A 27,846-nucleotide genomic window follows, 5' to 3' on the forward strand; every position below is an offset into this window, starting at 1 on the left:
TTATGCAAATTCACAAGTATAAAAAATATTTAATCTTTTAAACAAAATCTTAGAAGTTTTAAGCAAAAAAGCTGCTACAATGATAGTAAATTTTATTAAAATATGATTTCTTCAAATATAGTATTAAAGTCTTATGTCCTTACTTATCAAACACGTTTTATTTCTCAGATATTTGATTATTCACAGAATTTCTTCCAGGTATTGGTTGCTAAAACTGGGTGCGGATAACGAGGATGTGTGATTTATGTAGCAACACTTGTCAAATGTAAGGGAATCCTGACAGCGCTACACCATCAAAACAGCCCTGCCTTCTACCAAGCAGCCTGTGTTGGCTGGCAGCGATAGTTTTCTCAAGGGTGGACATTACAAAGAATTACTGTGACTTGTTGAAGAGTCCTTCACTCTTCCATTTACTTCTAGTAAAATGTCTTTAACAAAATGACATTCACATCTATTCAAATCCTTTAACCAAGGCTTTGGAAATTCAGGACATCTACAGTTAGCCAGGCAGGAAATTATAACAACAAAAAATAAATTTTCTCTTCAGAATTTAATATAGGTTCTGTTGGAAATGAGAAAATAGAAATAACATGGGAGGAAAATATGTAAGTAAACATAGCATTATTTCTTTTAAGGAATATCTTTGTTACATAAAAGATGTCATACATTATGTGGTTTTTCTGCCTGTGAAAGAGATTATTTTATTACAGGAGTTGATTAAGGAAACAAAAGGAAGGAGCATATGCTAGCAATTTTTTTGGCTTGAATTATATGTAAAAACTACACTGACTTTGAAAGTACAAGTAAATTTCATAAGACTATGGAAAATGCTACGTAAAAATACATTTTTATTTTAAAATGCACATTTTGATGGCAAAAGTTTACTTCACTTGCATCCACCTATATTTCAGTATGTTTTCACTGAGTTCTTAAACTTGTTAGAACATAGATACGTTTCAATACTTTTCTTCAAATAAGATTCCCTACTAAACAAAATATTTTTGCAATAATAATGCTTTTCAAATTCATAACATTTTACATAGAAATGCATAACGTAGTACTTAAAAAAACTTATCTGTTGAGTCCCAATAGTAAACAAGTTTCATTTACTCCTCGAAGGACTTAGAATGTGCATTAATGACTCCAGAACTACGTGAGGGAAAGCACTCTTCAGTCCTACTCTCCAATGCTTTGCTTCAGTTCATAGGCGTCCCATTAAAGCCTTACAACTCAGTGGTCAGCAGCTAACAAGATGTTCACAAGACCTTCTTAACCCATGACAGGGAATTAAAAAATAATTTTTTTAGATGTGGAAGGGATACAACTATGCACTTCAGATAATACATAGATAATACCTCACATGTCCTGCTGGGCCTGGCTGCCTCCCCCCATGCCCTCAGATGCAGCTGTGTGGTTGTGCTGGCACACAGAAGGATATTTTCCCAACTGTTAAAAATTATAAGGGACACTCCTCCAGAAGTTGTGTCACTCTAAATATTGGTCAGAGAATTGGAATCAATGGATTTTTTTTTTTTTTTGGTGAGGAAGATTCACCCTGAGCTAACATCTGTGCCAGTCTTCCTCTATTTTGTATGTGGGATGCCTCCACAGCATGGCTGATGAGTGGTGTAGGTCTGCACCTGGAATGTGAACTTGCAAATGTGCGTCACTAAAGTGAAGTGTGCGGAACTTTAACCACTCGGTCACAGGGCCAGCCTCCCTCAATGGATTTTATAGTGTCTTGGAATTAGAATATCCCATATAAATGTTTGTATAAAGAAATATGTCATTTGATAAACCATGGGTGAAAAATAAATTAATTTCTGAAAACTACATATTTAGGTTGAAGTGGCATTTTCCCTGGCATGCATTGTCCTAAGGAATGATGTGTTACAGAAAGAATTACAAGAAAATGAAGGATTTAAGTATGCTGATGTCCTTTATCTTCTTCACTCACAAGATAAGGTAATATGTTTACAAAATGTTAAAGCTCATTTAGAAGAAAATGGTTTTTAGACCACAGCCTCAAATTATCATCAAGTCTTTTTCACGGTAATATTTAAATGTATTACTTAAGAAATGTAAAATCTCCTTGTTAGGGCCTTAGTTTGTAATGAGGGAATAATATTGTTCCATATTTTTCATAGTTGTCACATTCCATCTTTAAAATATAGCAATTTTCATGCTTGGTGAAGAGCCAAAAACCAAATCTCTCTTGGATAAAATTTTAACCTAATTTTATGACCTTTCAATACTCAGCCATCTGCTTCTTATTTTATTAAGAATATTCTAATATCTTATTCTAGAGTGGTGCTCCTCAAAGTCTTTATTATGAAGGAATAGCTTTTTCCCAGCAGTGTGTTATGGGGAGATAAATTTTTAAAAACCAAACTTTAAATTTTGAAATAATTTTAGACTTTCCAAAAGTGTGCAAAAATAGCACAGTGTGTTCTGACATATCCTTTGTCCAGCTTTTCTGGATGTCAACGAGGAAATTAAAATGGATACAACACCATTAACTAATCTGCAGACCTTATTCAAATTTTGCCAATTTTCTCCCCAATGTCCTTTTTCTGTTCCAGAATCCAATCCAGAATCCCACATTGCATCTAGTTGTCATGTCTCTTTAGTCTCCTTCAGTCTGTGAAACTCTGTCCTTTGTCTTTCATGATTTCAAGTCTTTTCATGATTTTGACATTTTTGATGAGTCCAGGCCAAGTTATTTTACAGAATGTCCCTCAGTTCGAATTATCTGATGTCTTCTCGTGACTACATTGAGGTCATGGATTTTGGCAAGACTACCAGAGAAGTGATGTGGTCTTCTTTACTCACCCTCCCAGTGCATCATTTCAAAGGGTACATGATGTTATGTCTCGTAACTGGCAATGCTAACTTTGGGTACTTGGTTAAAGTAGCGTCTACCATATTTCTTCACTGTAAAGTTACTGTTCTTCTCTTTGTAAGTAACAAGTATCTTGAGGTGAGACACTTGGAGACTATGCAAATATTCTGTTTTGCATCATACTTTTGCTCACCAATTGAGCATCCACCGATGCAACAGTGATTACTGCAGCATTTGCCTAATGGAGATTTTTTTAAAAATTCCCTTCTTCTTCCTTCTACATGTATTAATTTGTATTTAACTGTAAAGAAGAGCTGTTTCTTTTAAATGCTTATTCTCAGTTTCCGATTGTCAGCCATTTTGTGGATGGTCACTGATCCCTGGGCCACACTTTGAATAGCACTAACCCTGAAAAAACTCAGGAACTTTTGTTGTCTACAGTGCCTTTAGCAATCGGGGAAGGAAATTACAACTATGTCTCTCTCAGTTCTGGGAGATTTTGCAGGAAGAAAGGAGGGTTACAAGAGGAGAAATGAAGTCATTGCATTATTTTTTTTTAATAGAGAATTTTACTCTACTGTGGTACACAAAAAGATGGAGAATTGCTGAGGTAATTACATGGGGAATAATAGGTTGAGGACGCTGAATTCATGTCTGACTGACTCTCTGAGCCACCTTTCTTCCCTCTCTCCTCTTCCTTTCACATTTTACTCTCACTACCCTAGTCCTCAGGTACACGCCTTCTTCTCCCTTTTCTTCTACTGCTCATTCCACACTCACTCATTCTCCTTTTCCTCCCAGCCTCTTACCACCGGCTTCACTCTCTGGCCCTATTCCTTTGACTGTACCTAATACCTTTCTTCTCGCTTATGGCCAGGTGACTACTTTGTGCGTACTTAATTTTATTACAGAAAATTTCAAACATATATAGAATGAGAGAGTAGCATAATGAACTTAAATATTCCCATGACCCAGCTTCAGCAATTATCAACTCATGGCCAGCCTTATTTCATCTAAATACCCTCTCACTCTCCTTATATTATTTTTGAAGCAAATCTCAGGCATCATATAATTTTATCTGTAAATATTTCTGTATGTACATATAGCATTTTTCTTTTTTTTTTGAGGAAGATCAGCCCTGAGCTAACTTCTGCTGCCAATCCTCCTCTTTTTGCTGAGGAAGACTGGCCCTGAGCTAACATCCGTGCCCATCTTCCTCTACTTTATATGTGGGACGCCTGCCACAGCATGGCTTGATGAGCGGTGCCATGTCCACACCTGGGATCCGAACTGGCGGACCGCCCCCCCCCCCCCCGCCGCCGCCAAAGCGGAACGCGCGAACTTAGCTGCTGCGCCACCGGGCCGGCCCCCGTATAGCATTTTTATATAATGATTAGTAGTGGCAGAAGAAAACTCACTAAGATTAGTAGTTCTCTCTCTCTCTGTACTATACTGTTCAAATAAAATAGTGAAAATAAGATTTAGTGATATAATTCTATCTTTTGGATCTTTCTGGAAGACCTACCATACGTGTTCATCTTTGGCAAGTAGGCTGACTCTAAGGGAGAATTTGGTTTTGCTCTATTTACCCAGTCCCAGAATGTTAAAAGGTGATTTTTAAAAGTAAATCATTTTTCTTTTATTCCCTGTTAGAATATAATAGAATTTTACAAGTGATCTTATATTAAAAGATGATAGAGATCATCCCACAATGCATAAAATACAACATATAGATAGCATGCTATACAAGGGAAGTTTTGATTTATCAACTCTACTTTGAAATGTTGAAATGGAAATAAAAATATGTTGAAACAAAAAAGTTGAGGGTCAATGAAATTATGGAGTTTCCTGTTACTGTTTAGGTATTTATCCACATAATCAGTAATCTAACATTCCCTTTGAAAATTAAAATTTTTCCTCTTTTCTTCTTCCTGATATCACAACTAATTATCTATTTTCTCTGTTCAGTAACATTCTGGGGTAAGTTTATTATCTGTTTTTACTGATAATGTCATCCTTTACTCCCAGATATAGGAATGCAATATATTTTAATGGGCAAGAATTCAAAACCTATTAACTTGAGCAACATAAAAAAGAAATAAGTTAAAGATAATGCATGTTTCTCCTATTTCTAGGATATTTGTTTAAGAGCAGGCTATGCATTAACCCTTTTTGCCTTCAATAATCGCTTTCAACAATACTTAATACTGGAAAGTGGAATAATGACCATATCAATTTTTGAACCTTTTCTTGAATCAACAATTGAAACTGAGAAGGTGATGGCAGCATTTCAGGTATAAAACTAGAGGTTAAAACTTCAAATCAATAACTATCTCTTTTTAGTGAAAACTTAAAAATTAGAAAAATTTTTAGATCTGGAAAAATGTTTACTGGTTTGTAGAATTCACAGTAGTTTTTACACCAACCCCCTCAACCTCATAAAAACTCTGTTATCTATGCGAATTTCTTCATTTATATAGAATTTTACAAGTTACAAGGAGCTTTTGCCTTATACCTCATCCGATGCTTATTACAACCCGGACAGTTTGATAGGCAGACCGTAGTATTTTCCTCCCCCACCTCTACAAGGAAATAGGTAGAAAAACATGGTAGCTTCCAAGCAAGTTTTCTAACTGCAAATCTTTAACTGATCACACTGATTCTTCAACCTGCGACAACTATATGTATCCGGGTTCTTCTTAGTCATATTCTTTCTCTTCTGTTTCTAGCCTATGACCTTTAGAAGTATTTTCTATGAACCCACATGTCAAGGACGCAAAAGTTGCAAACACTGTAAAAAGAAGAATATGGCCTATTATAGTTACTGCAATGATCAGACAGGGACAAGTACTCTAGCTCCTCCCCTCCCACCGGCTTCTCTTCTATTGAATCATAACCAATTACCCCTCCTAGCTTCCTTAGAAGTACCCCAAAAACATAAAAGCTTAATAAGAGAAGCTGCGTAGAAAATGTTCAATGATTCTATGCTTTTTTGTTTTTAGATTATCATATTGGCTAAAGTCATTATAGATGTGGACCACATTACTTTGTCTGCAAGAGGTGTTACTATTTTAGTTGACAGCCTGTATTCAGCTCATTCTGCTACCACTGCCTTGACAGGTAGGAAATAAGTAGAAGCTAATTGTATCCACATAAAACTATTTTCAAAAAAATGTTTTTTGTAATATGAGCAATGACAAAATAATAAGCCTGATGCTCTGTCACACGGTTTGAAGAATGAACTCACGTAAGCCCACATGGAACTCCACAGTAAGTCTACATGGAATAATGGGAGTCTACTCTGCGCCCCAAATAGGAGCAGAGTTAACCCAGAACATGGCCTTTTTGATTTCCTAATTACTTTTTCAAACGCTTATCATTTTTTCCAGAATACAAAATAAGAGTTCAACTATGAGCTAACAACAAAATTAATTTACACACTGATTTATAATAGTGGCAGATTTATACTGATATAGCTCTGTCTTGTTTCCTTTTGACCAATTGTGCACATTTTGCTAACATGTCAGAGTTCTCTGCATTGCTATGTAATATAACAAAGCAAAATGGCCCAATAGAGTTCTTGACACACTTAATGCTAATTATGTAACTGTCTACTCCAGACCTGACTCTCCAGATGATCAATAAGTTAACTAACTTGATATATCACTCTCAGCGCAACAGAAAACAGTATCAAAACGACAACCACGTGGAATGACTACCACCAAAAAACAAATAAATAAGGTATTTGTTTTTTAACTGAAATGGATCACTGAAGGCAACAAAGGAAATTGAAGGAATGAAATGGAAAGAATTGAAGCAAGTGGTATTGAAGGAAAATTCAAGCAAACACAAACTTTCTGATGAAACTAGTTGGGAAAAAGACATTTAAAAGTAGTTATTACCTATATTTTTATCTAAATAACATTCTTAATTCAATGTCATAGTAATTCTATGACTCCGAAAAACAATTATAGTGGGTTAAAATTTTACTCCACAAACTCTTGTGTGCAAGAAATGCCATATTATACTAGTTTCCAAAGATTCATTTCCCCAGGCTGGTAGGAATTGAATCTCAAAAATTACTAGACTTTCTTGGCACTCCACCATCAGAGTCATATGCATGTCCGGGCACCTCAAGCAAAGCAGGATATTCAGGCCACAGGTATGATGTAAAACAAACGACGTGCTTAATGTCCAAGCTGACATGGTTCCCTGAAGAGGCTCCAAAAACACAGAAGTTTTGCAGAGACAGGGATTTATGTTGCCAAGTGTCCAGTTTTCCTATGTGCGCCACTTAGCCATTCCCACTCAAAGCACCTGTTCCTGCTATCTCCTTCCTAGTCAGATTCTCTGCCCTCCTCCATTTGTTCCCCATTTCTTACTCCCCATCTTTAAAGACACCTCTCTCCCCTCCTCCTAGCATAATGCCTTCTATAAACTCAGGCTTTTGAAAATATAAGCCTGAAAGAAAGGTTATCTTTAGACAATTTTTGCTCCAGGTCCTCCAACCCAGCCCTCCCCAACCTGAGGCAATCAGTACACAGGGCTTCTTGGCTTATAATGGAGGCTGGAAAAAAATACAAGAAGAAAAACCCAGTTAATACCTCAGTAAAGTATCCACTCACAAATGTAAAAATACATTAAAATTTGTGTTACATTTATTCCAACACAGCAAGAATATTGTGAAAGAATATCACATGAGAGTTCTAAAAGAAAATCAGTACGAATGAAATAGTTTTAAGTCGGCAGCTGCACATTTACTTAATTACTGGATCACTTTATTACTTTCAACCCCCAAAACTTCTTTTTACAGCAAGAACTTCAATAATTTTAAACTTCAAAAAGCAATACATTGCTTGGTTTAAAAATACCATTAACCTCTTCATAACTCAAAGCCATCTGAACTGCAAAAACGACATATTAAATTTTCTAAGGGTAGTTCAGTCATTATGTTCATAGTCATAAAACTCTAAAACCTCAAAACAAAATATATTCTGAAGCCATGGGGAAGAAAACCTGTGATTTTCAAAATTCCCCACTCTTAAATAAACCTATTTAACTTTTACTGTTTGTGACAGAAAACCAAACCATAATTTTGGGGCAAGTTTATTCTACATTTAACATATACATGCTTTTTCTCAGCACTTCTTCATTAACAGAGATGTCTTGTGACTCAAACCTTTTTAATACTATGTGCAAATGAACAAAAGCACAGTATGTCAGTTTATATCCATTAAATAACACAAGCATTTTTTCTTGTTTAATTTCTAGGGAATTTAATAGCTAGCCTGGCTCATTCTAGAGCTGGTATTCCAGAAGCATTTACCACATTAGGGACAATCCAACGGCTCTGCTATCATTTGTACTCAGAAAAAGAAGAGGTAAAAACAAAAGTGATTCTAAAATTGAATGTCCTAAAAATATAAATTTGCCTCTCTCTCACTTCTGTGGGCTAATTTCTCCAGAGGTTGACTGTGTTATGTAATAGCTCATGTTACTAACTCAAAATTAGATGATTTTTCTTGTACTACATCTGCCATCCATAATTTTGGTACCCACAAAAATGTGCACATTTGTTTTAACTTGAATATTGAAGATTCAATCTACAAATAATTACATCGATGATACAGAAATTTCTAATTAAAATATTTATAAAATATCTCACAAAAGCTGGTTAGTTTTTGTAATCTCACTAAGTCATTTCTCTAGTTCTTTGTAATGAATGAAAGTGGAATCCCTTGGACAGTTGTGTGAAGGCCAGGCTGCCATGGTAGTGGTTTGCCTGAGTGCTCCCCTCTGCTTTTCCCTAAGGTCTGAGGCAGGGTTTCTCTAGGGGACATCGGAATCACCTGGAGGTGATTGCTGGGCTCCATTCCCAGAGTTCCTGATCTAACACATCTGGTGTAGGTCCAAAATGCTTGCATTTCTAACAAGTTCCCAGAATCTAAATCTGCTGGTCCAGGGACCATACACTGAGAACCACTGTTCAAGCATGGAAGATATATGGGCATATACAGTAATCAGATGCCAACGTAAAGACCAAAATGTCAACCTTCTGGTACCCCGCATGGGATGTTCACTCTATGACATTTCTTAGGCCACCACTAACAGATTTTCCCAAGAACTGCCCAGGAGTATACTTTAATGAATCATATGAACAACCTAATTACTTCAGGGTCACAAGCAGAGGGTATTTCCTTCAAAGAAGGAAAAAACTACTTTGTTGGAGTCCTGTGGCCTGATACCTGTCCATGTTTCTTTGTTTTTGCAAGTGGGAAATTGAGTTCTTTGCTGGGTCTGAGTGGCCTTTTTTTGGTGAGGAAGACTGGCCCTGAGCAAACATCTATTCCCAATCTTCCTCTTTTTGCTTGAGGAAGATTGTTGCTGGGCTAACATCTGTGCCAATCTTCCTCTGTTTTGTATGTGGGACACTGCCACAGCATGGCTTGATGAGCAGTGTGTAGGTCCATGCCCAGGATCCAGGCCTGCAAACCCTGCCGCTGAAGTGGAATGCATGAACTTAACCACTATGCCACCAGACCAGCCTCATGAGTCATATATTCTTAACTTACTTTTCTCCTATAGTTTCTTACTTGGTTTCCTATTACAATCACCTGAGCCGTTTGGAAAAATCCCGATGTCCGGGCTGCACCCCAAAATAGAGTTTCTAGGGGTGGAACCCAAGCGTGAGTAATTTTCATAGCTTTTCAGGTGATTTCAATGCACAATCAAGACTGAGACTCACTGTCACAGTACAAGCTCAATGGTTCTCACCCCGGCTGAACATTAGAATCACCTGTGACACTTTAAAAACGATACAGACGCCCGCATTCTACCCCCAAGAGTCTGATTCATTTGGTGGACTTTCTCTTCGTTTCTTTTCTTTTTTAAACTCCTGGTGATTCTAAAATGCAGTTGAGACTGAGAACAACTACTAGGAATGGATAGCAGTTGACAGCCCTCTATAAAAATATAGTCAGGTTTCCACCTGTGGATTGCCATCGGTTGACATACCTATCTGCTGTCCATAGCTACAGAGACTTTCCTGCGAAATATCTAATGAGAGCACTGGGCTAGACATTTTACGAACAAATCTCGTGGTTAAGGAGGAACTGTTTCTTTTTCATTTAGGTTCGCACAGCTTGCTCCTGTGCTCTTGGCTACTTAACTTACAATGCAAATGCTTTCCGCATCCTATTAAAGGAATGCAGGAATAAGCCTAATCAGTTCCTTCGTATAACAAATAATATCAGCAGAGATGCAAGTATTAACCCAGCATTTTTAAAGGAATTTCAAATGCAACAAAGAGTGGGACTTCCTTCCTTAAGGTATTGTGCTTATATTTGAAGTTGCAGTAGTGAAATTATTGATAGAGGAGCTTTTAAGGAAGTTTAAGGAACGTCATTGAAATGATATGAATATATGCCTTCTATACCAAAGGATAAACTTCATTCTAAATGTTCATTGCCAAAGCCTGTTTTAATTCCAACTTAGCAACAGAATTGTGAGTGCAGACAAGAATACAACCAGATCTTGGGGATCCTGTCCGGCCGGGATTATTCACATTTCAGGAAAGTTTTTGGGAAACTGGTTGCCTCCAAGTCTGACCCAGGGAGCCATTTTGGGGTAGACTGGGGTACATTTGAGAGTTCTGCGCTAACCAGGAACACCATAACTCTGGCATCAAATAGGACTTTCGGACTTGATCCAAAGCTAGGCCACACTCCCAGGGGGGGAGACGGCTAAATCAGACCCGGTGGCTGGAGTAATGGGAAACGTTGCCAGGCATTTATTCAGTGTTGTAGTTTCATCATGAACTTAAATTTCTGAAAAAAGAGAGAAGATGAGAATCTCATTACAATGGGCATACTTTCTCTTCTTCCATAGATGTAGCTGAATTACAAGTCTTTGCAGTAAATAGTGCTATTAATATATAGGAAACAGAGCTACTCAAGATAAATTATTAACTCTACGACAAGAGAACAGGATACAACAGCATATCATAGTTCTATAAATCAATTTTAAGTACAGAGAAAACTGAGTACATCTTCAGAGTCACTTTAATTTTAATTCTTTGAAAAACTGAAAACCCCAAACTGATTACCTAATTTTATATAATAAGCCTGGGAAATCTACATTATAATTGCTGTAATTGACAATGTTAAAAAATAATATTTACTGGTTCAAAAAATTAATTTAGGATAAATAATGGAAGTATTATTTTACACAGTCACTCCCACAGCTAGTCCATGTGGCAAATTTTGGGGAATTAGAAAAAGGTGCCCCTTCCTCAAGACTCTTTACTGACATGTACTGGAAAATGGTTGTAGTAACTATACAAATCTACGATGACTATGAGGTGAATGACTCCCCTGGAGTTGTGAACACCCAACTTTCAGGATTATAAGCAGTGACCAGTGGTTAGTAAACTTGTAAGAATGGGTACCAGGTGAAGTGGAACTGGTAAGCAAATAACAATCACTCCCATAATTAAGAGTGCTATGCACTTTCCTTAGAGCATTATACGGACTATTCCTTTTAATTTTCATAATAATCCTATGAAGGAGTTTGGTTTAAATGAAACTACAGGAAAGATTATTACGATAAGTTTGGAAATTTTGGGATAGATAACCATATCCTTCCACAAAATATTTCTTGATATCACTACTGGAAACAGAAAGTAGATTGACTGTGGCTGGGATCATAATAGCATTTTTGGGGGGAGTGTATACCACTTCTCTATCCCCATGGCCCCATCCAGCCCCAAGAAGGGCAGATTAGAAGGGTCCGTGGATGTGTAAGTTTTGAAGTATGCAGACAGACATAATTTTATGGGTGTTAACTGATCCTGCATAAAATAAAAGTAATCTGAGCCTAACACTAGGCTAGTTTACCCTATATCCATGATACTCCATAGCCATGAAGTTGGCATATGAACAGATTGAAGCCGGAGCCTCATTAAAGTTGTCAGCAGCAAATGTTCCTCTTTAAGTTAACCAGGAATACATTTGTGATAACCACCTTTAATATATTAACTTCAATCAAGACTTATATTTTATTACCAGGGAAATTTTGTAATAATTTATTTATATATTACATGTATAGGATGTTGATTAAAATAATACTTCTTTTGAAGACACACATACATACACACACACAATATTCACTTAGGTACATCTTGCTATTCTTTGCCTTGAAATAGTTCATTAGTATTCCATTGCCTTGAAAATAAGGTTTTAAATTTTCTTGTTCTTTTTTTTTGGTGAGGAAGATTGGCCCTGAGCTAACATCTGTTGCCAATCTTCCTCTTTTTGCTTGAGGAAGGTTGTGGCTGAACTAACATCTGACCCAATCTTCCTCCACTTTGTATGTGGGATGCCACCACAGCATGGCTTGAAGAGCCGTGTGTAGGACCGAACCTGGGATCCCAACCAGTGAAACCCAGGCTGCCAAAATGAAGTGCATGAACTCCACTCAACCACTGCGCCACTGGGCGGGACCACTCTCGTATTCTTAATACATAAAATGACTTGATCTTTATTCTCCAACCTTATCACCCATCATGCCTCCAGATGCCTTTAATTCCAACACCAGACTACTTAGTGCCCTCTGAACATGCTATGCTGTTTTACAGTACTGTAACTTTTCATATCCTATTCCCTCTGTATGGAATACCCTCCCCCCACATCCATTTGAAGAACTATTTTCTTCAAAACCCAGCTGAAGTGTCTCTTCTTCCCTGAAGCTTTCCCTGATCACTTCAAGCAGATTTAATGTTCCAAATGTTCTGAGTGATTAAGTGAGTAAATGAGTGACTATAAAATACATACAAGTAACATGCACAGTTAGTACAGGTAACATGTATAAATTAGCCTTAGGCATTGAACATGGTACCTGGGTGTACTAAGTCTCATATATTTCTAGTTTTTGTAATAAAAATGTTTTCCTTTCAGTCTGGAGAAAAATGGAGGGCCATGCATAATTCCTGTCTTTAAAAAAGGTAATTGATTTTTCTTTATCCGTGAGCTCTGAGATACCTTCTAGCCCTGAAACTTTATAATTCTGTGTTCCATTTCTAAAAATCCAAAATGTCCAGGATACCAAAAAAGAAAAGTTTAACTGTGAACTTTTGCTATTGTAATTCTGTATACCTAAAATATCTTCTCATTTACAAGCCCATGTTAATCAGTTCTTTTAAGGTCTTCCGTACTAACATCACTTGACAGAAATCCCTTCTTTGTTTTTTCTCACAAGCCATGCATAGAAATAAGTCATTATTGAAACATGTAAGTATGACTTAAATTCTGATCTTGCTATTCTTCTGTTTCATGTATAACTCGTCTACCCCGTAAGTTCTCAGGGCAGAGACCATGTTTTCTTCCATGGATGCTCTGTACAGTTTGCACACAGTAGACAGATGATGGCTGAGTCGCCTAGGCCTGCAAGATCAGAGTCAGATCTTACATGTTACTCATCAATTCCTATTAGACATGCAATAGAGGAGATCAATTACTTACTGTTTCACATATATGCTTAGTGCTTGCTCATGTGCGCTTAGTGTAGGACCAAGATCAGTCTTACTTGGTATACTGTCCTATAGACAAAAGCAAGGATAGAACCATTCAGGCACAAAAGGAAAGGTAGAGAATAGGGAGAGACATAAAGGGAGAGTAAAGAACTTCAGTTATTCAGGGAGTATATGGGGGAGGCTAGATTTCTGAATACATGGGTAGAAGAACGTCTGGGGTTTTTTTGGTATAGCTTCTTTAGTATCAGAGTAACTTACACAAAAGAATAGTCAGTCCCAATCTTTCTTCACTTTAATGCTGGTTTCTAAACAACAATCTGTGTACCAGTAATGGTCTGATGAAGTTTTCACAGGTTTGTGGTAGCATAAGAAAAAACAAGGACAATGTAGCAAGTTTCTGATAAAGTTAATTTTATTCAATATAACGTCTGTCATTTTGAGATAATGCCTTTGACACTTTCCCATGGTGTTAAACTATCCCTTCTTTTACAAAATGTTTAAAACAGCTGGCATCTGTTCTTTTATTAGTGCCAACATGGCATAATAAAAAGCTGGCAACCATATATTGGCCCCGACAAGCTTTTGCTCTATGACATCTAAAAGTGTGGAAGCTACTGATCTGTTCTCTTAGTATGTTTTGGTGATGTGAAGAAAATAGAACTATACAGAACTGAAAGCAATGAGACTATACTTAGAGCTCTTAGGCTTAAGAGAGATTTAATTGTGGTTCTCTAATTTCTAGGAAAAGAACACCGAAGAAAATTAAAGCCTAAAATTCAACCAAGGGATTCTTTGACTTTAATACCTCCTGTAACTAACTTCATGGGGCTCCTCAAAACAGTAGAAAAGACGACTGTTTCTCATAATATTTTTTCCTTTTCATCTGCAATTTTATCGGATGTCATAAAAGTATCAAGACCAAGAATAGTGTTTTTGAGTCAACTTGGGAAACACGTACAGAAAGCTAATCCTGAGCCTGCAGAAGGCTAATAAAAGCATTTTAGAATGAAAGGATTCCTGAGCAATCTTTTTAAAATTTTTATTTTTAATTGTGATAAAATATTCATAGCATAACTGAATAATCTTTTTGAATGTAAGTTCTTGATATTGATACTTCACAGATTTTCCTTAACCTGACTACTGAAATTTAACATCAGGTCAGAATTGTGGTTTAAAAAAATAAATAGAATTTTCTGTAATAGAATGCCTGCACTAAAAACTATTAAAACATAGCAACTGACATGAGCAGCATAATTAGTATATTTATCAAGTGTTAGAAACATTTTTAAATTAGTATGCTGAGCTAAAGAGGCCTGATTCAAAGTAGGCCACATGTTAACACTCACTATAATACCTTGAGATATTTAATAATAAATACTACAAATGCATGAGGCTTCTAAAACCTGAAATGTATACTTTTAAAACATTGTATTTCAAAAAAATGTAAGGGCCAGCCCCTTGGCTGGGTGGTTAAGTCCACATGCTCCACTTCAGTGGCCCAGGGTTTCTCTGGTTTGGATCCTAGGTGTGGACACAGCACCGCTCATCAAGCCATACTGGGGCGGCGTCCCACACAGCAGAACTAGAATGACCTACAACCAGAATATACAACTATGTACTGGCAGGCTTTGGAGAGAAGAAGAAAAAAAAAAGATTGGCAACAGATGTTAGCTCAGGGCCAATCTTTAAAAAGAAAAAGTGAAATCATTGCTCATCAAGTACAAAAGTATGGTTAAAAAATGTGACCACCAGTGTTGACCATTCTCCAAACTTAGAGAGTATCTTTGGTTTGTAGCCAGAAAGGGTGATACTCTTTGTAGCTTAGAATCACAGGATGTCGTTGCCCAAGAGTAGTGTTTCCAGTAGGTCCAAGTTTTGATGTATGTCTGCTTCTTCTATTTTACAGCAGCAGATAGATTTGATACAAAAGCAAGCTGGGCTTCACTGTGTCCTTTAAAGCCCCTCCTTTTCTCTGTCCACTTTGCTCAACTGTCTCCATACAGTCTACCTGGGATGCATTGAACATATATATTAATTAGCACTTATTTTCCCCAACATGCTTTAACACAACAATAATGACAGTGATGATAGTAGCTACATGTTCTTAGGGCTTTCTATGCGCCAGAGTCCAAAGCCTGTGCTCTTAACCACTGTGCAATAAGAGACCTCTTTGATCTTCCAATTCAATTCTAAATTAGCTTAATTGCTTTGTGTCACAGCCTTCTGGTTGATGGACTAAAATATACGAATTGCAGGGGGAAATGGCATATTTTATACTAGAAAGGGATAAATAATTCAAATGATAAGAAACTGTCATTTTCCAGCACCATTACGGATAAGAATTCATATCAATGAAAATAACCTCTGTAGACACAAAAAAAGGCCTTTACACAGCAAAGTTTGAAATGGCTAAAGACTATTTTATGAGTATTTTCAGGGTTGAGGATCAGGGTTTCTTTGTATTCAATAACATAGACATTTCCTGAGTATCTTGGCTTAGCTAGACCATCCTACCACGCATAAAACTTACAGTATTTCTCCTAAAGTATACACCTCTAGTAAAGATTTTTATTACCCTGCATTTTATTTTTATTTTTAAAAATTATATATAAGATGAGAAAGGCCTCAAGATACAGAGGGTTTCAGCAAATGGCCTGCCTTTTACATGTACCATAAGCTAACTTTGGCACATATGCTTGCGAATATAGAGTTCAATGTTCTTCCTTCATCTTCCTTCCCATCTTTCTCTCTCTCTTCTTTCCCTTCCTTCCTTCCTCATGGCTAAGTACTGAAAGGCCTAAGATATGGAATGCTTACAGAATTTGCTCATTTCCTTTATCTGTAGGTTCCCTTATTTATATCATGAACTCAATTTTGAAATGTGTGCTTGTAGCATCTGGAACAATTTTGATACTTTGAAATTTTAAGAACTTAGATTATAGATATCCTTATTTTATAATATTTGTGATAGTGAGAAGACATTTTGGTCAGTTTTCTTACATAGTTTATATGCACTCTGATTGTAATAGCCACAAGAAATAATTACACTTCTCTGTGAACTCAGATTCACATGATACAGAACATAAATCCAAATGTAAAACGTGAATTCACAGTTTCTTATAAATGATATTTACAAGCCAATTCTATTACACCTATACTTCAACATCAAAGAAAGCAAAGCTTTATAAATATTGGCTGTTTCTATATGTTCCCTCATATAAATTATATTTTCTATTTTCAGGATAAAATGGATGATCATAAAGCAATACTCTATGATCATAATTCTAAAAAAAAGAATTACTTATAGAATTTCCCAAAAGGGAGGTCACCTTAAGGTAGAATTAAAATAAGAAATCTTTTCAGTCTGTATTTTAATCCTTACCCCTAGTTTCTCAATAAAGCAAGTCACTAATCAAAAAGTTAACAACTTGGTCCAGTATGGATGACATAATATAAATCTCTACTGGTAAAATCTCTCAAAGGACATTAAATAGTCAATAGCATTGGCCTCATATTCAAAGGACAGTACATTCAGTTACTTTAGGCAGAAAAAAAGTGATAAACTGTCATGATATCTGCAGAACTAGGTTTCAAATTTGTAGGAAATTTGAAACAAAGGAAATTATTTTAAAAAATCCTTTTCATTTATTTTCATTGAGTAAATACAATTTCTAAAATAATGCACGTGAATATATGTGGTCAACTGAAAAGTGCAATACACACTTGAGGGATTATTTGCATGTCACATTTCTTAAAATCTTAGATAGATTTTTTCATGTTATTTATTTACTTATTTTGAGGAAGATTAGCCCTGAGCTAACATCTGCCACCAATCCTCCACTTTTTGCTGAGGAAGATTGGCCCTGAGCTAACATCTGTGCCTATCTTCCTCTATTTTCTATCTGGGACGCCTGCCACAGCATGGCTTGATAAGCAGTGCATAAGGTCCGTGCCTGGGATCTAAACTGGCAAACCCCAGGCCGCTGAAGCAGAGTGGGCAAACTTAACCACTATGCCACCGGGCTGCCTCCTTAGATTTTTTTTTTTAACCACTTTGAGGTATAAAATCTTAGCTAGATTTTAAGAAATGTATAGACATGCCATTTGCTTCAAGGAAGATACCTAATAACATATTTTTATAATTAATAACATACATTCTGTTAGAAAAAGTCACCTTTTGTCTTGATTTAGACTTCTCTGATTTGACATGACTTTGATCTGGCTATCTTTCTAAAATTGCTCTCTCATTAGAAAAGTGAGACTAATGTTTCAGCAGAAGCCAAAAAATAGCTTCTACTATCTTGAGATGGGAACGAGGACAAAGATCTAGGCCTGTAACATATGGGGCCAGGATTCAGCAGAATTACTGTATTTCTTCCAAGGTTTTTCCTTCTACTTGCCAATATCAGTACATTCTTATCCCCACAAGATGTTTTACTTTGATTTTTGATAATAAAAAAATCTGTACTCTCTTATAAGACTATAACATATTATCACAGTCTCTCAGAAAAGCAAGTTAAATATCAAACATGAGAAAAGGAGTATTAAAAGAAAGTTTTGTTAAACAATTAATATTATATATGTCTTCTACAATTTGATATACAAAAAATCAAAACTTATCATTGAAATACTACCTTTAGGGATTTTATGAAAAGCAAAAATCAAATCTTCATGTTTAGTCGTGGTACTTTGATGGCAGCTTCTCCAACTTCTTTTGATATATCTACTCCAAGAGGACATCTGCATCATAATCAGACAAATCACATTATTTCAAATATTTGCTTCCTGATCTGTCTCTAGTTCTGCGGACTATTTGCTTAGAATTCTGATAAACAGTATACGTATCTAATGTATAATTAATCATATGTGGTGATGGTTCTTGAATACCTACAAATACAGTGGGACCTCAAACCAGAATAATGAGTGAAGGAAGACCAGTTCCATTAATGAGAAATCTAAATTTGGAGATTTTTTTTTAACCACCTTGAGGTATAATTGACATGTAAAAAGCTATACATATTTAAAATACAGAACTTGATGAGTTTGGGGATTGAGATGTTTTTGAAAGAAATAGTTCTATTGCTCTCAAATACTGTAAATAAATTAAAAAATAATGAAAAATGTCTTATAATTCTCTACAAAGCTAAAAGGATAAAAGCAGTTTACCATACAGCTAAAGTCAAACCTGCATCCATTCCTACTTTAGAAATTCCCCAGGTTGCTATTGATTCTTCTCTGAGGTTTCAAAAACTAGCTTGCTCCTTTTCTACCTTCCTTTGTCATTATTCGAAGGAGATGTCTTGGATCCTACCCTTTTTCTTTGTTCTTTCTCAGTAAATACTTTGGCCTCAGATTTCTGTTTTTTTACAATGTTGCCCAATATAAGAATTCAATTGGACGCTAACCTGAAACAGCCATCATTTTCAGCCTTAAGGCTGCCACAAGAAGGTACCACTGGATCAGACAATATATTTTACCTGAGGATAGGCCATTAACATAGGGGATTCCTTCTGCCACTACTAACTAAACTCTGTTCATTTATGATCAGTCTTAATAGTCTGTGGTTCATGTAGCTATAGCTATGGACTAAAATTGCTGAAAAGTTTTAAAACATCAGATGAAACAATGTTGAAAGTAGAATTATGTTAGATTATAAAACAATCATCCTTTACTATTTTTACAATTCCAGAATTAACTTAGATCAGAACTTGGTAACAAATTGAAAAACTGTGCTATTCCTTGGAACTTTGATTTGGGAGAGGAAATAAAGTTTGCAGAAAACAGCTTATCTTTTGGCCATTTCTCAGCTGCCTGTGGAGGAACATACTCACAATCCACTCTCACATCTGAATGCTCTTTGCACATTTTCCTTAAGTTTCCCTTCATACCAGCTGGTCCTGAAATGGTCCTGATACTGCAAAAGTCTAGGCCATGAATATAGTTTCCATTCTGGTCCCAAATGAGGGAATTCATCACCCTTACCCACTGCCTGTTTCCAAAGTATGATTTGTCAAAATTTTTATAATTTGATACTGTAGTAGAAATATTTCTTATAAGGTATCTATCTCCTAGGTTCATGAAAGAAACTAATGTAACCTTTCTTCAGTACCACCAGAATATCAATGAAAACTTCTTATATAAAAACAAAATCTAGGTTCTGACTTTTATAATGCAACTTGCATAAAGATTATGGTACCACATACTTTGGTTCATAGCGGATGCCTTCTGTGTCATGTAAAATGCCCAAGCCAGCACGTAGTCTTTCAATACCATTCCTAAATAAGAATCATTAAAATAAAAAAATAGCACAAAATTTAAAGGAAGATTTAGCATGATGAAATGGCAACTAATATTTCCATTCTTATTAGTGATGCACATACATCCTGTGGCTTACCATGCAATCATAATGCCATTGTCAGTACACAGTTTGGGAGGAGGACACAACAAAGTGCATTGTGTTGCATTTGTTACAATTTCCAGAGCTTTTCGAATATATAAGTTACTTGCAACACCTCCAGATACAACCTGAAGGAATTGAGAAGACCAAAATTAGCAAATATCACATACCAATATGAACCAAGCTGTTAGCTAAACCTGGGGAAAATATCAGCATTATACAATCAGAAAATATCACATTTTGATGGATGGGTAATGAGCAAGTAATATATCTGTATAATAAAAATCTGGAGAAGAAAAAAAATCACCAACAATTTCAATATCAGTATACAATCACTACTATTATTTTTGAACATTTTCTTTTAATCTTTTTGCAATTTACAATCATCATACAATATTTCAGACCCTGCTGTTTTTAATTATAAGCATTTTTTATTTTACATAATTCTTAAAAAACTATTACGTTTGATATTCATGTAATATTCCCTTTTGTGAACCTCCCATTTAAATATTTTATCACTTTATAGTTATCAAAAGGATGAAGTTTAAGATACAGTTAAACAAGAAGTTTATCAAGGCTTTTAAGCACAGTTAAGGGGATTTCACCAAAGGAACATAATTTTGAAGGAAACTAGCCTATTTTTCTAAAAATAATGATAGTCATTACTGCATTTCATTTCTTATTATAAACTTTCTTTTAAAGTCAATGAGAAGATGCAGTCTTGGACTTTTTTGCCACACAGGCTGTACAGATGTCCGATTAAGTTGCCATACATTTACAAGAAATGGCTATTAGTCTTTATTCTGCATAATTTCATACTGTCAGGGCTGGCATATGGCAACTAAAGACACTTTCATCCTATGTACAGGGTCAATCAACTCTTAAAAGAAAAGTAACATACTGTAAAGTGTTACTACTATCCTAAGGTGAGATGACAAAACTTACCAGTACTGCATTACTTTGGCATAACAAGTCTCTCTGCTTGCAAAACAGAATGGCACGATGTGTTCTTTTTGCAATGTGGCATGCTGTTGTGTGCTGTACTGCAGCAGCAATGTCTGCAGCTGAAGACAGGATTTGCCCCTTCTCAATACCTGCAGAAATGAAAAAGTATTTTTAGGCACAAACCAGGATTACTTATTTGTCCAACTTTACTAATTAAAAATATACCTTCCTCTTTTTCCTTTTGCATTATTATCCTATCAATAACATGTTGAAGTCCAGAAAAAGAAAAATCACAATTTTTAGCACGTTGCATAGGAGGTTTGAAATCAAAATGCAATTTATTTCCTTGTTTGGCCAAATGTTCTATAGCCTTCCCACCACTCATGGTGGAGCACTCTGGATGTTTTATTAAAGAAAGTCTTCTTGCTACCTATCAAAAACAAAAATTTTTGTAATGAGTCATAAAATCGCAAATTTTGAAGCCAAGATGCAAAGGAAATGAATGTTACTAAAAAAAACAAAACAACCTAGGTGAATAAGATATGCTATACTTTTACAAATATGGACTATGGCTGGTGGTCAGTAAAGATAGACAATCTTGCTCCTTCTGATAACCTGGTCAATAGTGGCCAATCACAGCCTCCCTATCTACTTTTGCTTATCTATTGGGGATGGAAACTAGGTTTGAAGTTGACAATGATTGCTTAATGATGAACTTCAAAAGTAAGAACCTGTCCTATTTCTTCTAATCCTTTCAGCTATTGGCAGCAGGTTTTTTTTTTTTTTTTTTTGTATATGGCAGTAGGCTCGGTAGGATTCTAAAACAAAAGAAAAAGAAATCTGCTTGTCAGTGGTATCAGCAATTGTGACATTTAATCATAGAATTTGGGCATCTTTAATGTCCTTATGTTACCTTTCTATATCCTCTTATTTCACATTTTTACAGTACTTTACACTTTACAAAGCACTTTCTTTTGATTAAAAATATAACTGCATCTGCAAACTATTTGAACCTTTATGTACTGATGTAAACCTCTTACCATCTTACTTGGAATGGGTAAGAAGGAATCTTTTTAAAGCTATGTACTACTATTTTTCTTTTTTTTCTTACTGCAAAAATTTTTTTCAGTCTAATATGATATTATTCAGAAATATTTAGATGAACGATAGTAGTACACATATTACTATTTAATTGAAACAGATACTTTAACAAAAAAGAATGGAGAAATTAATTCTTAAATAATTACCTTGTCAAGCATGTCACCTGGTGCTATGTCCAAAGACTTTCCAAGAAGCAGAAAATCTGAAACTCCTCTAACTAATGCCAATAGACAATGACCTCCAGAAATTAAAAGAACTAAAAAAGGAAATTCTACTTTATTTGTCAACCTAATAGTAAGTGCATGAGCCTCCATATGATGAATGGGAATGAAGGGCTTTTTTAACTGGTTTACCAGTTGTAAGCTAAATGATAAGCCCACTCCCAAGCTTAGAGCAAGTCCTGGTTTTGTGGTAGTTGCAACTGCTGAGAGTTCACTTGGAGAGACTTTACTGGCAGAGAGAGCTTCTTGCACTATTCGTTGAATATTTTCTCTGTGAAGCTGTTGAGCTACCGGAGGAATAATCCCACCTGTTCTGAAAGAAATAAAAAAAAAACAGCTTTTTATAATTTTAAGATTGTAAAAATAGAGGAAGAAAAATTATACATTACGGCTGAAGGCATGTTTTCAAATTAATCATTATATAGCTAAAAATGTTAGTAAGTCAAGTATTTTCAAAAATGTATGCCTTATAATGCAGCACACTATAAGAACTCAATATGCAGAGAATAAGGGTAATGTCTCTAACTTTTAAAAATTGTGCATGACAAAGTCCTATGGATTTGTTTGCTGATGAATGAAATCACCAAAATAATCTTGAGAAGCATTCTAGGGAAGAAGTGTTAAACAAGGAAAGGAAGAGATAAAACTGGACTTTAGGAAAACTAATCTCTCTGCAGACAGGGAGATTTTTAAGAGGTTATTGCAAAAATATTTGTGTAAGGTGATTACATCTTAAACTGGGTGATCATGGGAATGGGAAGAAAGGGACAGAGAGCCTTGAAAACTATAACTAAGCGGATATAAGGAGAAGGGGGACCAAGACATCAAAGATGATTCAGATACTGAGCTGGAGTGACTGGAAGAAAAAAATACTAACAGAGAGAAACATGAAGACAGTTTTGTGAAGAAGATGAGTTTATTTTTAAACACGCTGCACTTGAGGTCATGGAAGGACAGCAGACTGCCTGCAATCCTGAAATAAAGTTTGGGAATCCAGGGCTCAGAGTTGGTAATTTTGATTTCTGGTCCGTGTAGGACAAGCAGTAGATCACTACTCCAAATATCAACAATTAGGAGGCAAAGTTGCAAATTTGCCACAGTGTGACTGATTTACAGAGAAGCAGAGCAATAAAATATAGGGTCTGCAAGATGCACCTCTAATCTAAAAAAAAAAATCTTCAAATATTTGATGTTGCAAGATCTGCTAGTTCTACACACAGAAATGAAAATCCTTGGTAGGAGCATTCAATGAGTATTTATTTAATAGTTAAAATATGTACTGTGTCAGGCAATGAGGGAGATATTAAAAGAAATAATCTTATTTCAACACATCCACCTTGTAATACCATTTTCCTTAATTCTTCAAAGCTATTTTCCTCTTATATTCTTCAGTTCTGCTAATGGCATCAATAGCTTCCTAATCACTTGCGTTTCAAGGTTCATCTTTATCTCCTTTCTTTCTTTCACTTTCCACATTTAATTATGTTTATCACCATTCCCACCAAGTTCAAAAAGCTCTCATTATCTCAATCTATTCAAAGCCTTCTAACTGTACTTCCCTAGATACATTCTCTGATCTGTGGAGTCCATTCTATATTGTGTTGCCAGAAAATAAAACACGGTGCTGACCCCATCACTCTCCAACTCAAAAGCCTGTACTTTCTTGGAATTTGGGAGATGTTAAATCCAAATCCTTTCCCTCCCACTTATTTCTTCCTTCTCCCACTTGCCTACCTCCCCCCTTCCTTTCTGTGCCTCTTCTATATACGTTATCTGCCAAGGATTATGCTAAGCACCGGAGACAAAAATGATGAATAAGATCATGGCTTTCTTCCCAAAGAATTAATGAGCATATATTCCTGTCTTACTTTGTATACAGTACAGAGACTAGGTGATTAGGGAACAAAGCTAATACAGAGACAGGGAGGGGCCGGCCCCATGGCCGAGTGGTTGGGTTTGAGCTCTCTGCTTCAGTGGCCCGGGATTTCGCCAGTTTGGATCCTGGGCGCAGACATGACATCATTCATCACGCCATGCTGAGGCGGCGTCCCACATAGCACAACCAGAGGCACTCACAACTAGAATATACAACTATGTACTGGGGGGCTTTGGGGAGAAGAAGAAAAATAGAAGAAGATTGGCAACAGTTGTTAGCTCAGGTGCCAATCTTTAAAAACAAACAAAAAAAAGAAGCAGGGAAACCATTTAGCCTCAAGCCTGGAGCCAAGAGTCCAGGCAAGAAACAATGAGGGCTTGAACTACATCAACGGACAGGGAGAGGAAAGTTTCAAGAAATATTTGGGAGGTAGATTTACTATGACTGGAGGACTGATTTGGATAGAGGGGTGAGGGGGATATCAAGATTACCCTTCAGGTTTCTGACTTGGAAGAAAGGAGTGCCCTCCCAAGCAGTTGTCTATTATTGCACTTTCCATGCTGTCTTACAATGACCTGTTTACCTGTCTTTCTTCATTTATTTATAGTAGTGATAGAAGTACTATTATTACCAATAATAGGTAGCTTTCACTGAGCCCTTGCAATTGGTCCATAACCAAACTAAATGCTTTAAAAGAATTCACATTTAATCTTCACAACAATATTATGAGCTAGTTGCCATTTTTATTTCCATTTCACAGATAAGGAAATTGAGGCACAGAAAATTGTGCAAGGTCTCAAAGCTAGTAAGTGGCTGAATCAGAATGTAAATCTATACTCTAAACCACATTATATACTAAGCTGCTCAGAGGCAAACATCATATATCTTAGTCATATTTGAATGTGCAGTGCCTCAAATGTTGCCTGGCAATTGTAGGTATTCAATAAACGCTAAGATGAGCTGCGTGGATGGCACCACACAGGCTATTCACCTGTGCATTCCTCTCAAGTGACCTTTGTGTCAGCTAAACTGAATGTCTGTCCAGGACTTTCTCACCTCTCTGCCTTTCTGATGATGCTCACTCAAGCTACAGTATCCTTTCCATCTCCATTCATTGAAGCTGAACTATCTTTCAAGGCCACTGAGCACCGGCAACGTGTCAGATGCTGTGCTGGGTGCTAGGCATAGTGTAGTGATATAGACACAGTCCCTGTCACCGTGGAACCTACAGTCTATTGGAGAAAGATTATATATAAGTAAACAAATGTATAAATTATGAAAAGGATTATGAAGAAAACATGCAGAGTATGGTGATATAGAATAAACAGGGTGGGAGTACCTAATTTAGATAAAGTGGTCAGGGTAGGCCTTTCTGTGAAGTTAGCATTTATATGTTCAAATGTCCACTACACTCAGAAATACTGAAAGGACTGTGGAACTGAGGCATGGTAATAATACTTATTGTTGGCACCACTTGTTGATGCTCACTTTACACTGCCTTGCACTGTTAACTTTCCTTGTAGGTCTATGTACCATGTCTCAGAGATTAGGTTAAGCTTCTTGAAGGCAAGGGCTTTCTAGTACTTCACTATGCCTTATTAATGCCTACCACAGTCCCTTCCACATGGTATGTAACACTTAGAGGCCTATTCCCCCTCTTCACATATATTATTTCTATTTCTAGTATTCTGTATTATTTTTGTTCTCCTCTCCACAATCGTATAAGGCAGGTATTATCATTCCCATTTTACAGATGTGAAAGTAGAATCAGAGAGGATAAGCAACTTGCCTAGTAAGAGCCAATACCAAGTGCCTAATCATGATTCAGATACAGGTCTGTGATCTCAAAATACCAATTTTTTCACTATTCAGATGTTGTAAATTGATGGCTTGAAGGCATAGTTGATCTGCACAGTATTTTAATATATTTTGAATTAGTACTAATTGTAAAAATCTGGAGATATTACAGTAACATTCTGGATTTCCATTTTCTTTTGAAAATTCTAATGATCAAATAACACAAGGCCTACATTCCTGCATCACAACAGCTGGCAGGAGCTGGGTAGTGACCTCTTCCAGATATTTTCCACTTTATATCCAGCCCACTTATTTATGTAACCTGCCCGGTGGTCCTCTGGAAACATCTGAGTTTATAAACCTTGCACCATTCTGTGCTTTAATTCAACAGTATATTATTATTTATGTAAGTGCCAACGTGAATAGGATCTTTTTTTCAGTGATTAACAGGCTAGAGGTTGAGTCATGCTTTGCTAGGACTTCAGTTGAGACCATGAAACATACAAGTTGACAAAAGACGAGAACTCATTATTAAGGGGAAATCACGGATAAATACTGGAGTCAGGAATGAGCTTAGCTTCTTTTTGGCAACAGGATTAGCTAAGGTTGGGACCTTATTATGGAGAGCTTATAAGCCAGGTTGAGTGGTTTAACGTTTTCTATAGCAGTTATTAGAAGCTTTTGCACAAAAGAAGAAATTGGCTCCTAAAATTTAACTTTTATATATGATAAATACAAAAGAATTATTTCATTTCACTTCTTTCAAAAAAGTGGAAACTACCAAGATAATGTCTACTTACTTTAAATGAACTTCAGTTTGGGAATGTATTGCTTCTCCCAAAACATTTCCAGTTTCATCCACCACAGCAGCTGCTGTATCATCACAACTGGTTTCAATTCCCAAAACTAGTTTATGAAAAAGTCGTTTTCCAGGATGAAAATGAAAACTTCTTAAAAATTCACAAATTTTCCTTTTTGATGGCGTAGAAAACACTCTTGCTGTCTTATTTAATATTAGCATACTTACGCTATAGATAATTCCTGGAAGAGAATTAAAGAAGCAAACTTACCATTATTTGGAACTGACATTAGCTACTAATCCATTCAGTTAAGCAAAATTCTGAAAACTTGGTTTATTTTTCAATATATAGTTTTATAAAATTGTAGGAAAGTTTTGTAAAAACAAAAATTTTTTTAAAGGCTGTAGCATCCTATTAATATAAATAACAGTATACATGAATATAATGCTCTTTAAGAGGGGAAACAAAGAAGTAAAATACAAAATTTTTTGGTATTACTATTACTTCCATGCTGTTCTTACCAAACTATTCATTATTCTTTATAAAAACAGTTCATATAACAGTACAATAGTTGCATAAATAGTCCTCCAGAAAATGCTATTTTTCGATAGCTAAAATTAAGACAAAATATGGCTTTAAAAAATCAGACGATAAAGGCAAAACAGAACAGATAATATATGCATTCCTATTTCCATTTGGTTGGAAAACAAGGGTTCACATGAAACACAGACACAAGATTCAGTCGTCTAGTTTAGTAACGTGTTCTCACAAAGCTCACCTTAAAAGAATCACATCTCGACTAAGACGACTGCAAACTAATACCTATTTTATCCATTAATGACCATTTCTTGAATTAAATCTCATTTTTGGCAGGTTTATCATAACGGGGATCTCCCCAAATCCTCCCCCTTCCCCCCAAATAGCAGTCTCTCAATAAAGCACCCTGGTATTTTCACACTGCCAAGTATCTGGTTTCATGCCCCCAAATCACCTGTTCTAGAACTTTCTGGATGTTTAAGTAGACGCTTTCCAGACCATGCTAATGGACAAAATGGAAAAAAGAGCGAGTACATATTGGAACTTTTATTGTTCCAGTGGGACAGAGAGCATCCAGGGATTAGAGACGAGTGGCTTATTCGCAGAGGACAGCTGCGGGGCGTGCAGCCGACACAGGCACACCCCGAGAAATTAGATTTGCAGTCACTCAATCTAGGCAAGGCAGCCTGTGCAAAGCACTTCTCTTTCGGGCTAAGAAGGCTCCCAGGACAATGCAGGGGACTTGGCCATCGCTGGTCTCTGTCTGCTCTAAGAAGGCAAAGGGCTCGGACTGGAACCGCTT

The 27,846-nt window shown here is 36.2% G+C and overlaps 2 protein-coding genes across 2 annotated transcripts in view; one reads left to right on the top strand and one right to left on the bottom strand.

Annotated features, from left to right (window-relative positions):
* LOC124238077 (ankyrin and armadillo repeat-containing protein) overlaps window positions 1-14,900 on the top strand; it is a 66,093-nt gene extending 51,193 nt beyond the window's left edge. The window contains exons 17-23 of the mRNA XM_046658588.1: window positions 1,843-1,965; window positions 4,978-5,136; window positions 5,845-5,962; window positions 8,114-8,223; window positions 9,974-10,170; window positions 12,796-12,842; window positions 14,113-14,900. Of these exons, the coding sequence (XP_046514544.1) occupies window positions 1,843-1,965; window positions 4,978-5,136; window positions 5,845-5,962; window positions 8,114-8,223; window positions 9,974-10,170; window positions 12,796-12,842; window positions 14,113-14,360 (1,002 nt within the window). The 3' untranslated portion in view covers window positions 14,361-14,900. The remainder of the gene's footprint in view (window positions 1-1,842; window positions 1,966-4,977; window positions 5,137-5,844; window positions 5,963-8,113; window positions 8,224-9,973; window positions 10,171-12,795; window positions 12,843-14,112) is intronic.
* Window positions 14,901-14,965: 65 nt separating this feature from the next.
* On the bottom strand, window positions 14,966-27,843 carry LOC124238075 (probable tRNA N6-adenosine threonylcarbamoyltransferase, mitochondrial). The gene is made up of 9 exons (XM_046658586.1): window positions 27,499-27,843; window positions 26,508-26,748; window positions 21,960-22,347; window positions 20,938-21,142; window positions 20,713-20,861; window positions 19,765-19,895; window positions 19,574-19,645; window positions 18,005-18,110; window positions 14,966-15,378 (listed from the first exon to the last, which is right to left on the bottom strand). The coding sequence occupies exons 1-8, from the start codon at window positions 27,578-27,580 to the stop codon at window positions 18,032-18,034; spliced, it is 1,347 nt and encodes a 448-aa protein (XP_046514542.1). The 5' UTR covers window positions 27,581-27,843; the 3' UTR covers window positions 14,966-15,378; window positions 18,005-18,031.
* Window positions 27,844-27,846: the final 3 nt, after the last annotated feature.

This window comes from Equus quagga, chromosome 4, assembly GCF_021613505.1.
Source record: "Equus quagga isolate Etosha38 chromosome 4, UCLA_HA_Equagga_1.0, whole genome shotgun sequence".
Classification (NCBI taxonomy): Eukaryota; Metazoa; Chordata; class Mammalia; order Perissodactyla; family Equidae; genus Equus; species Equus quagga.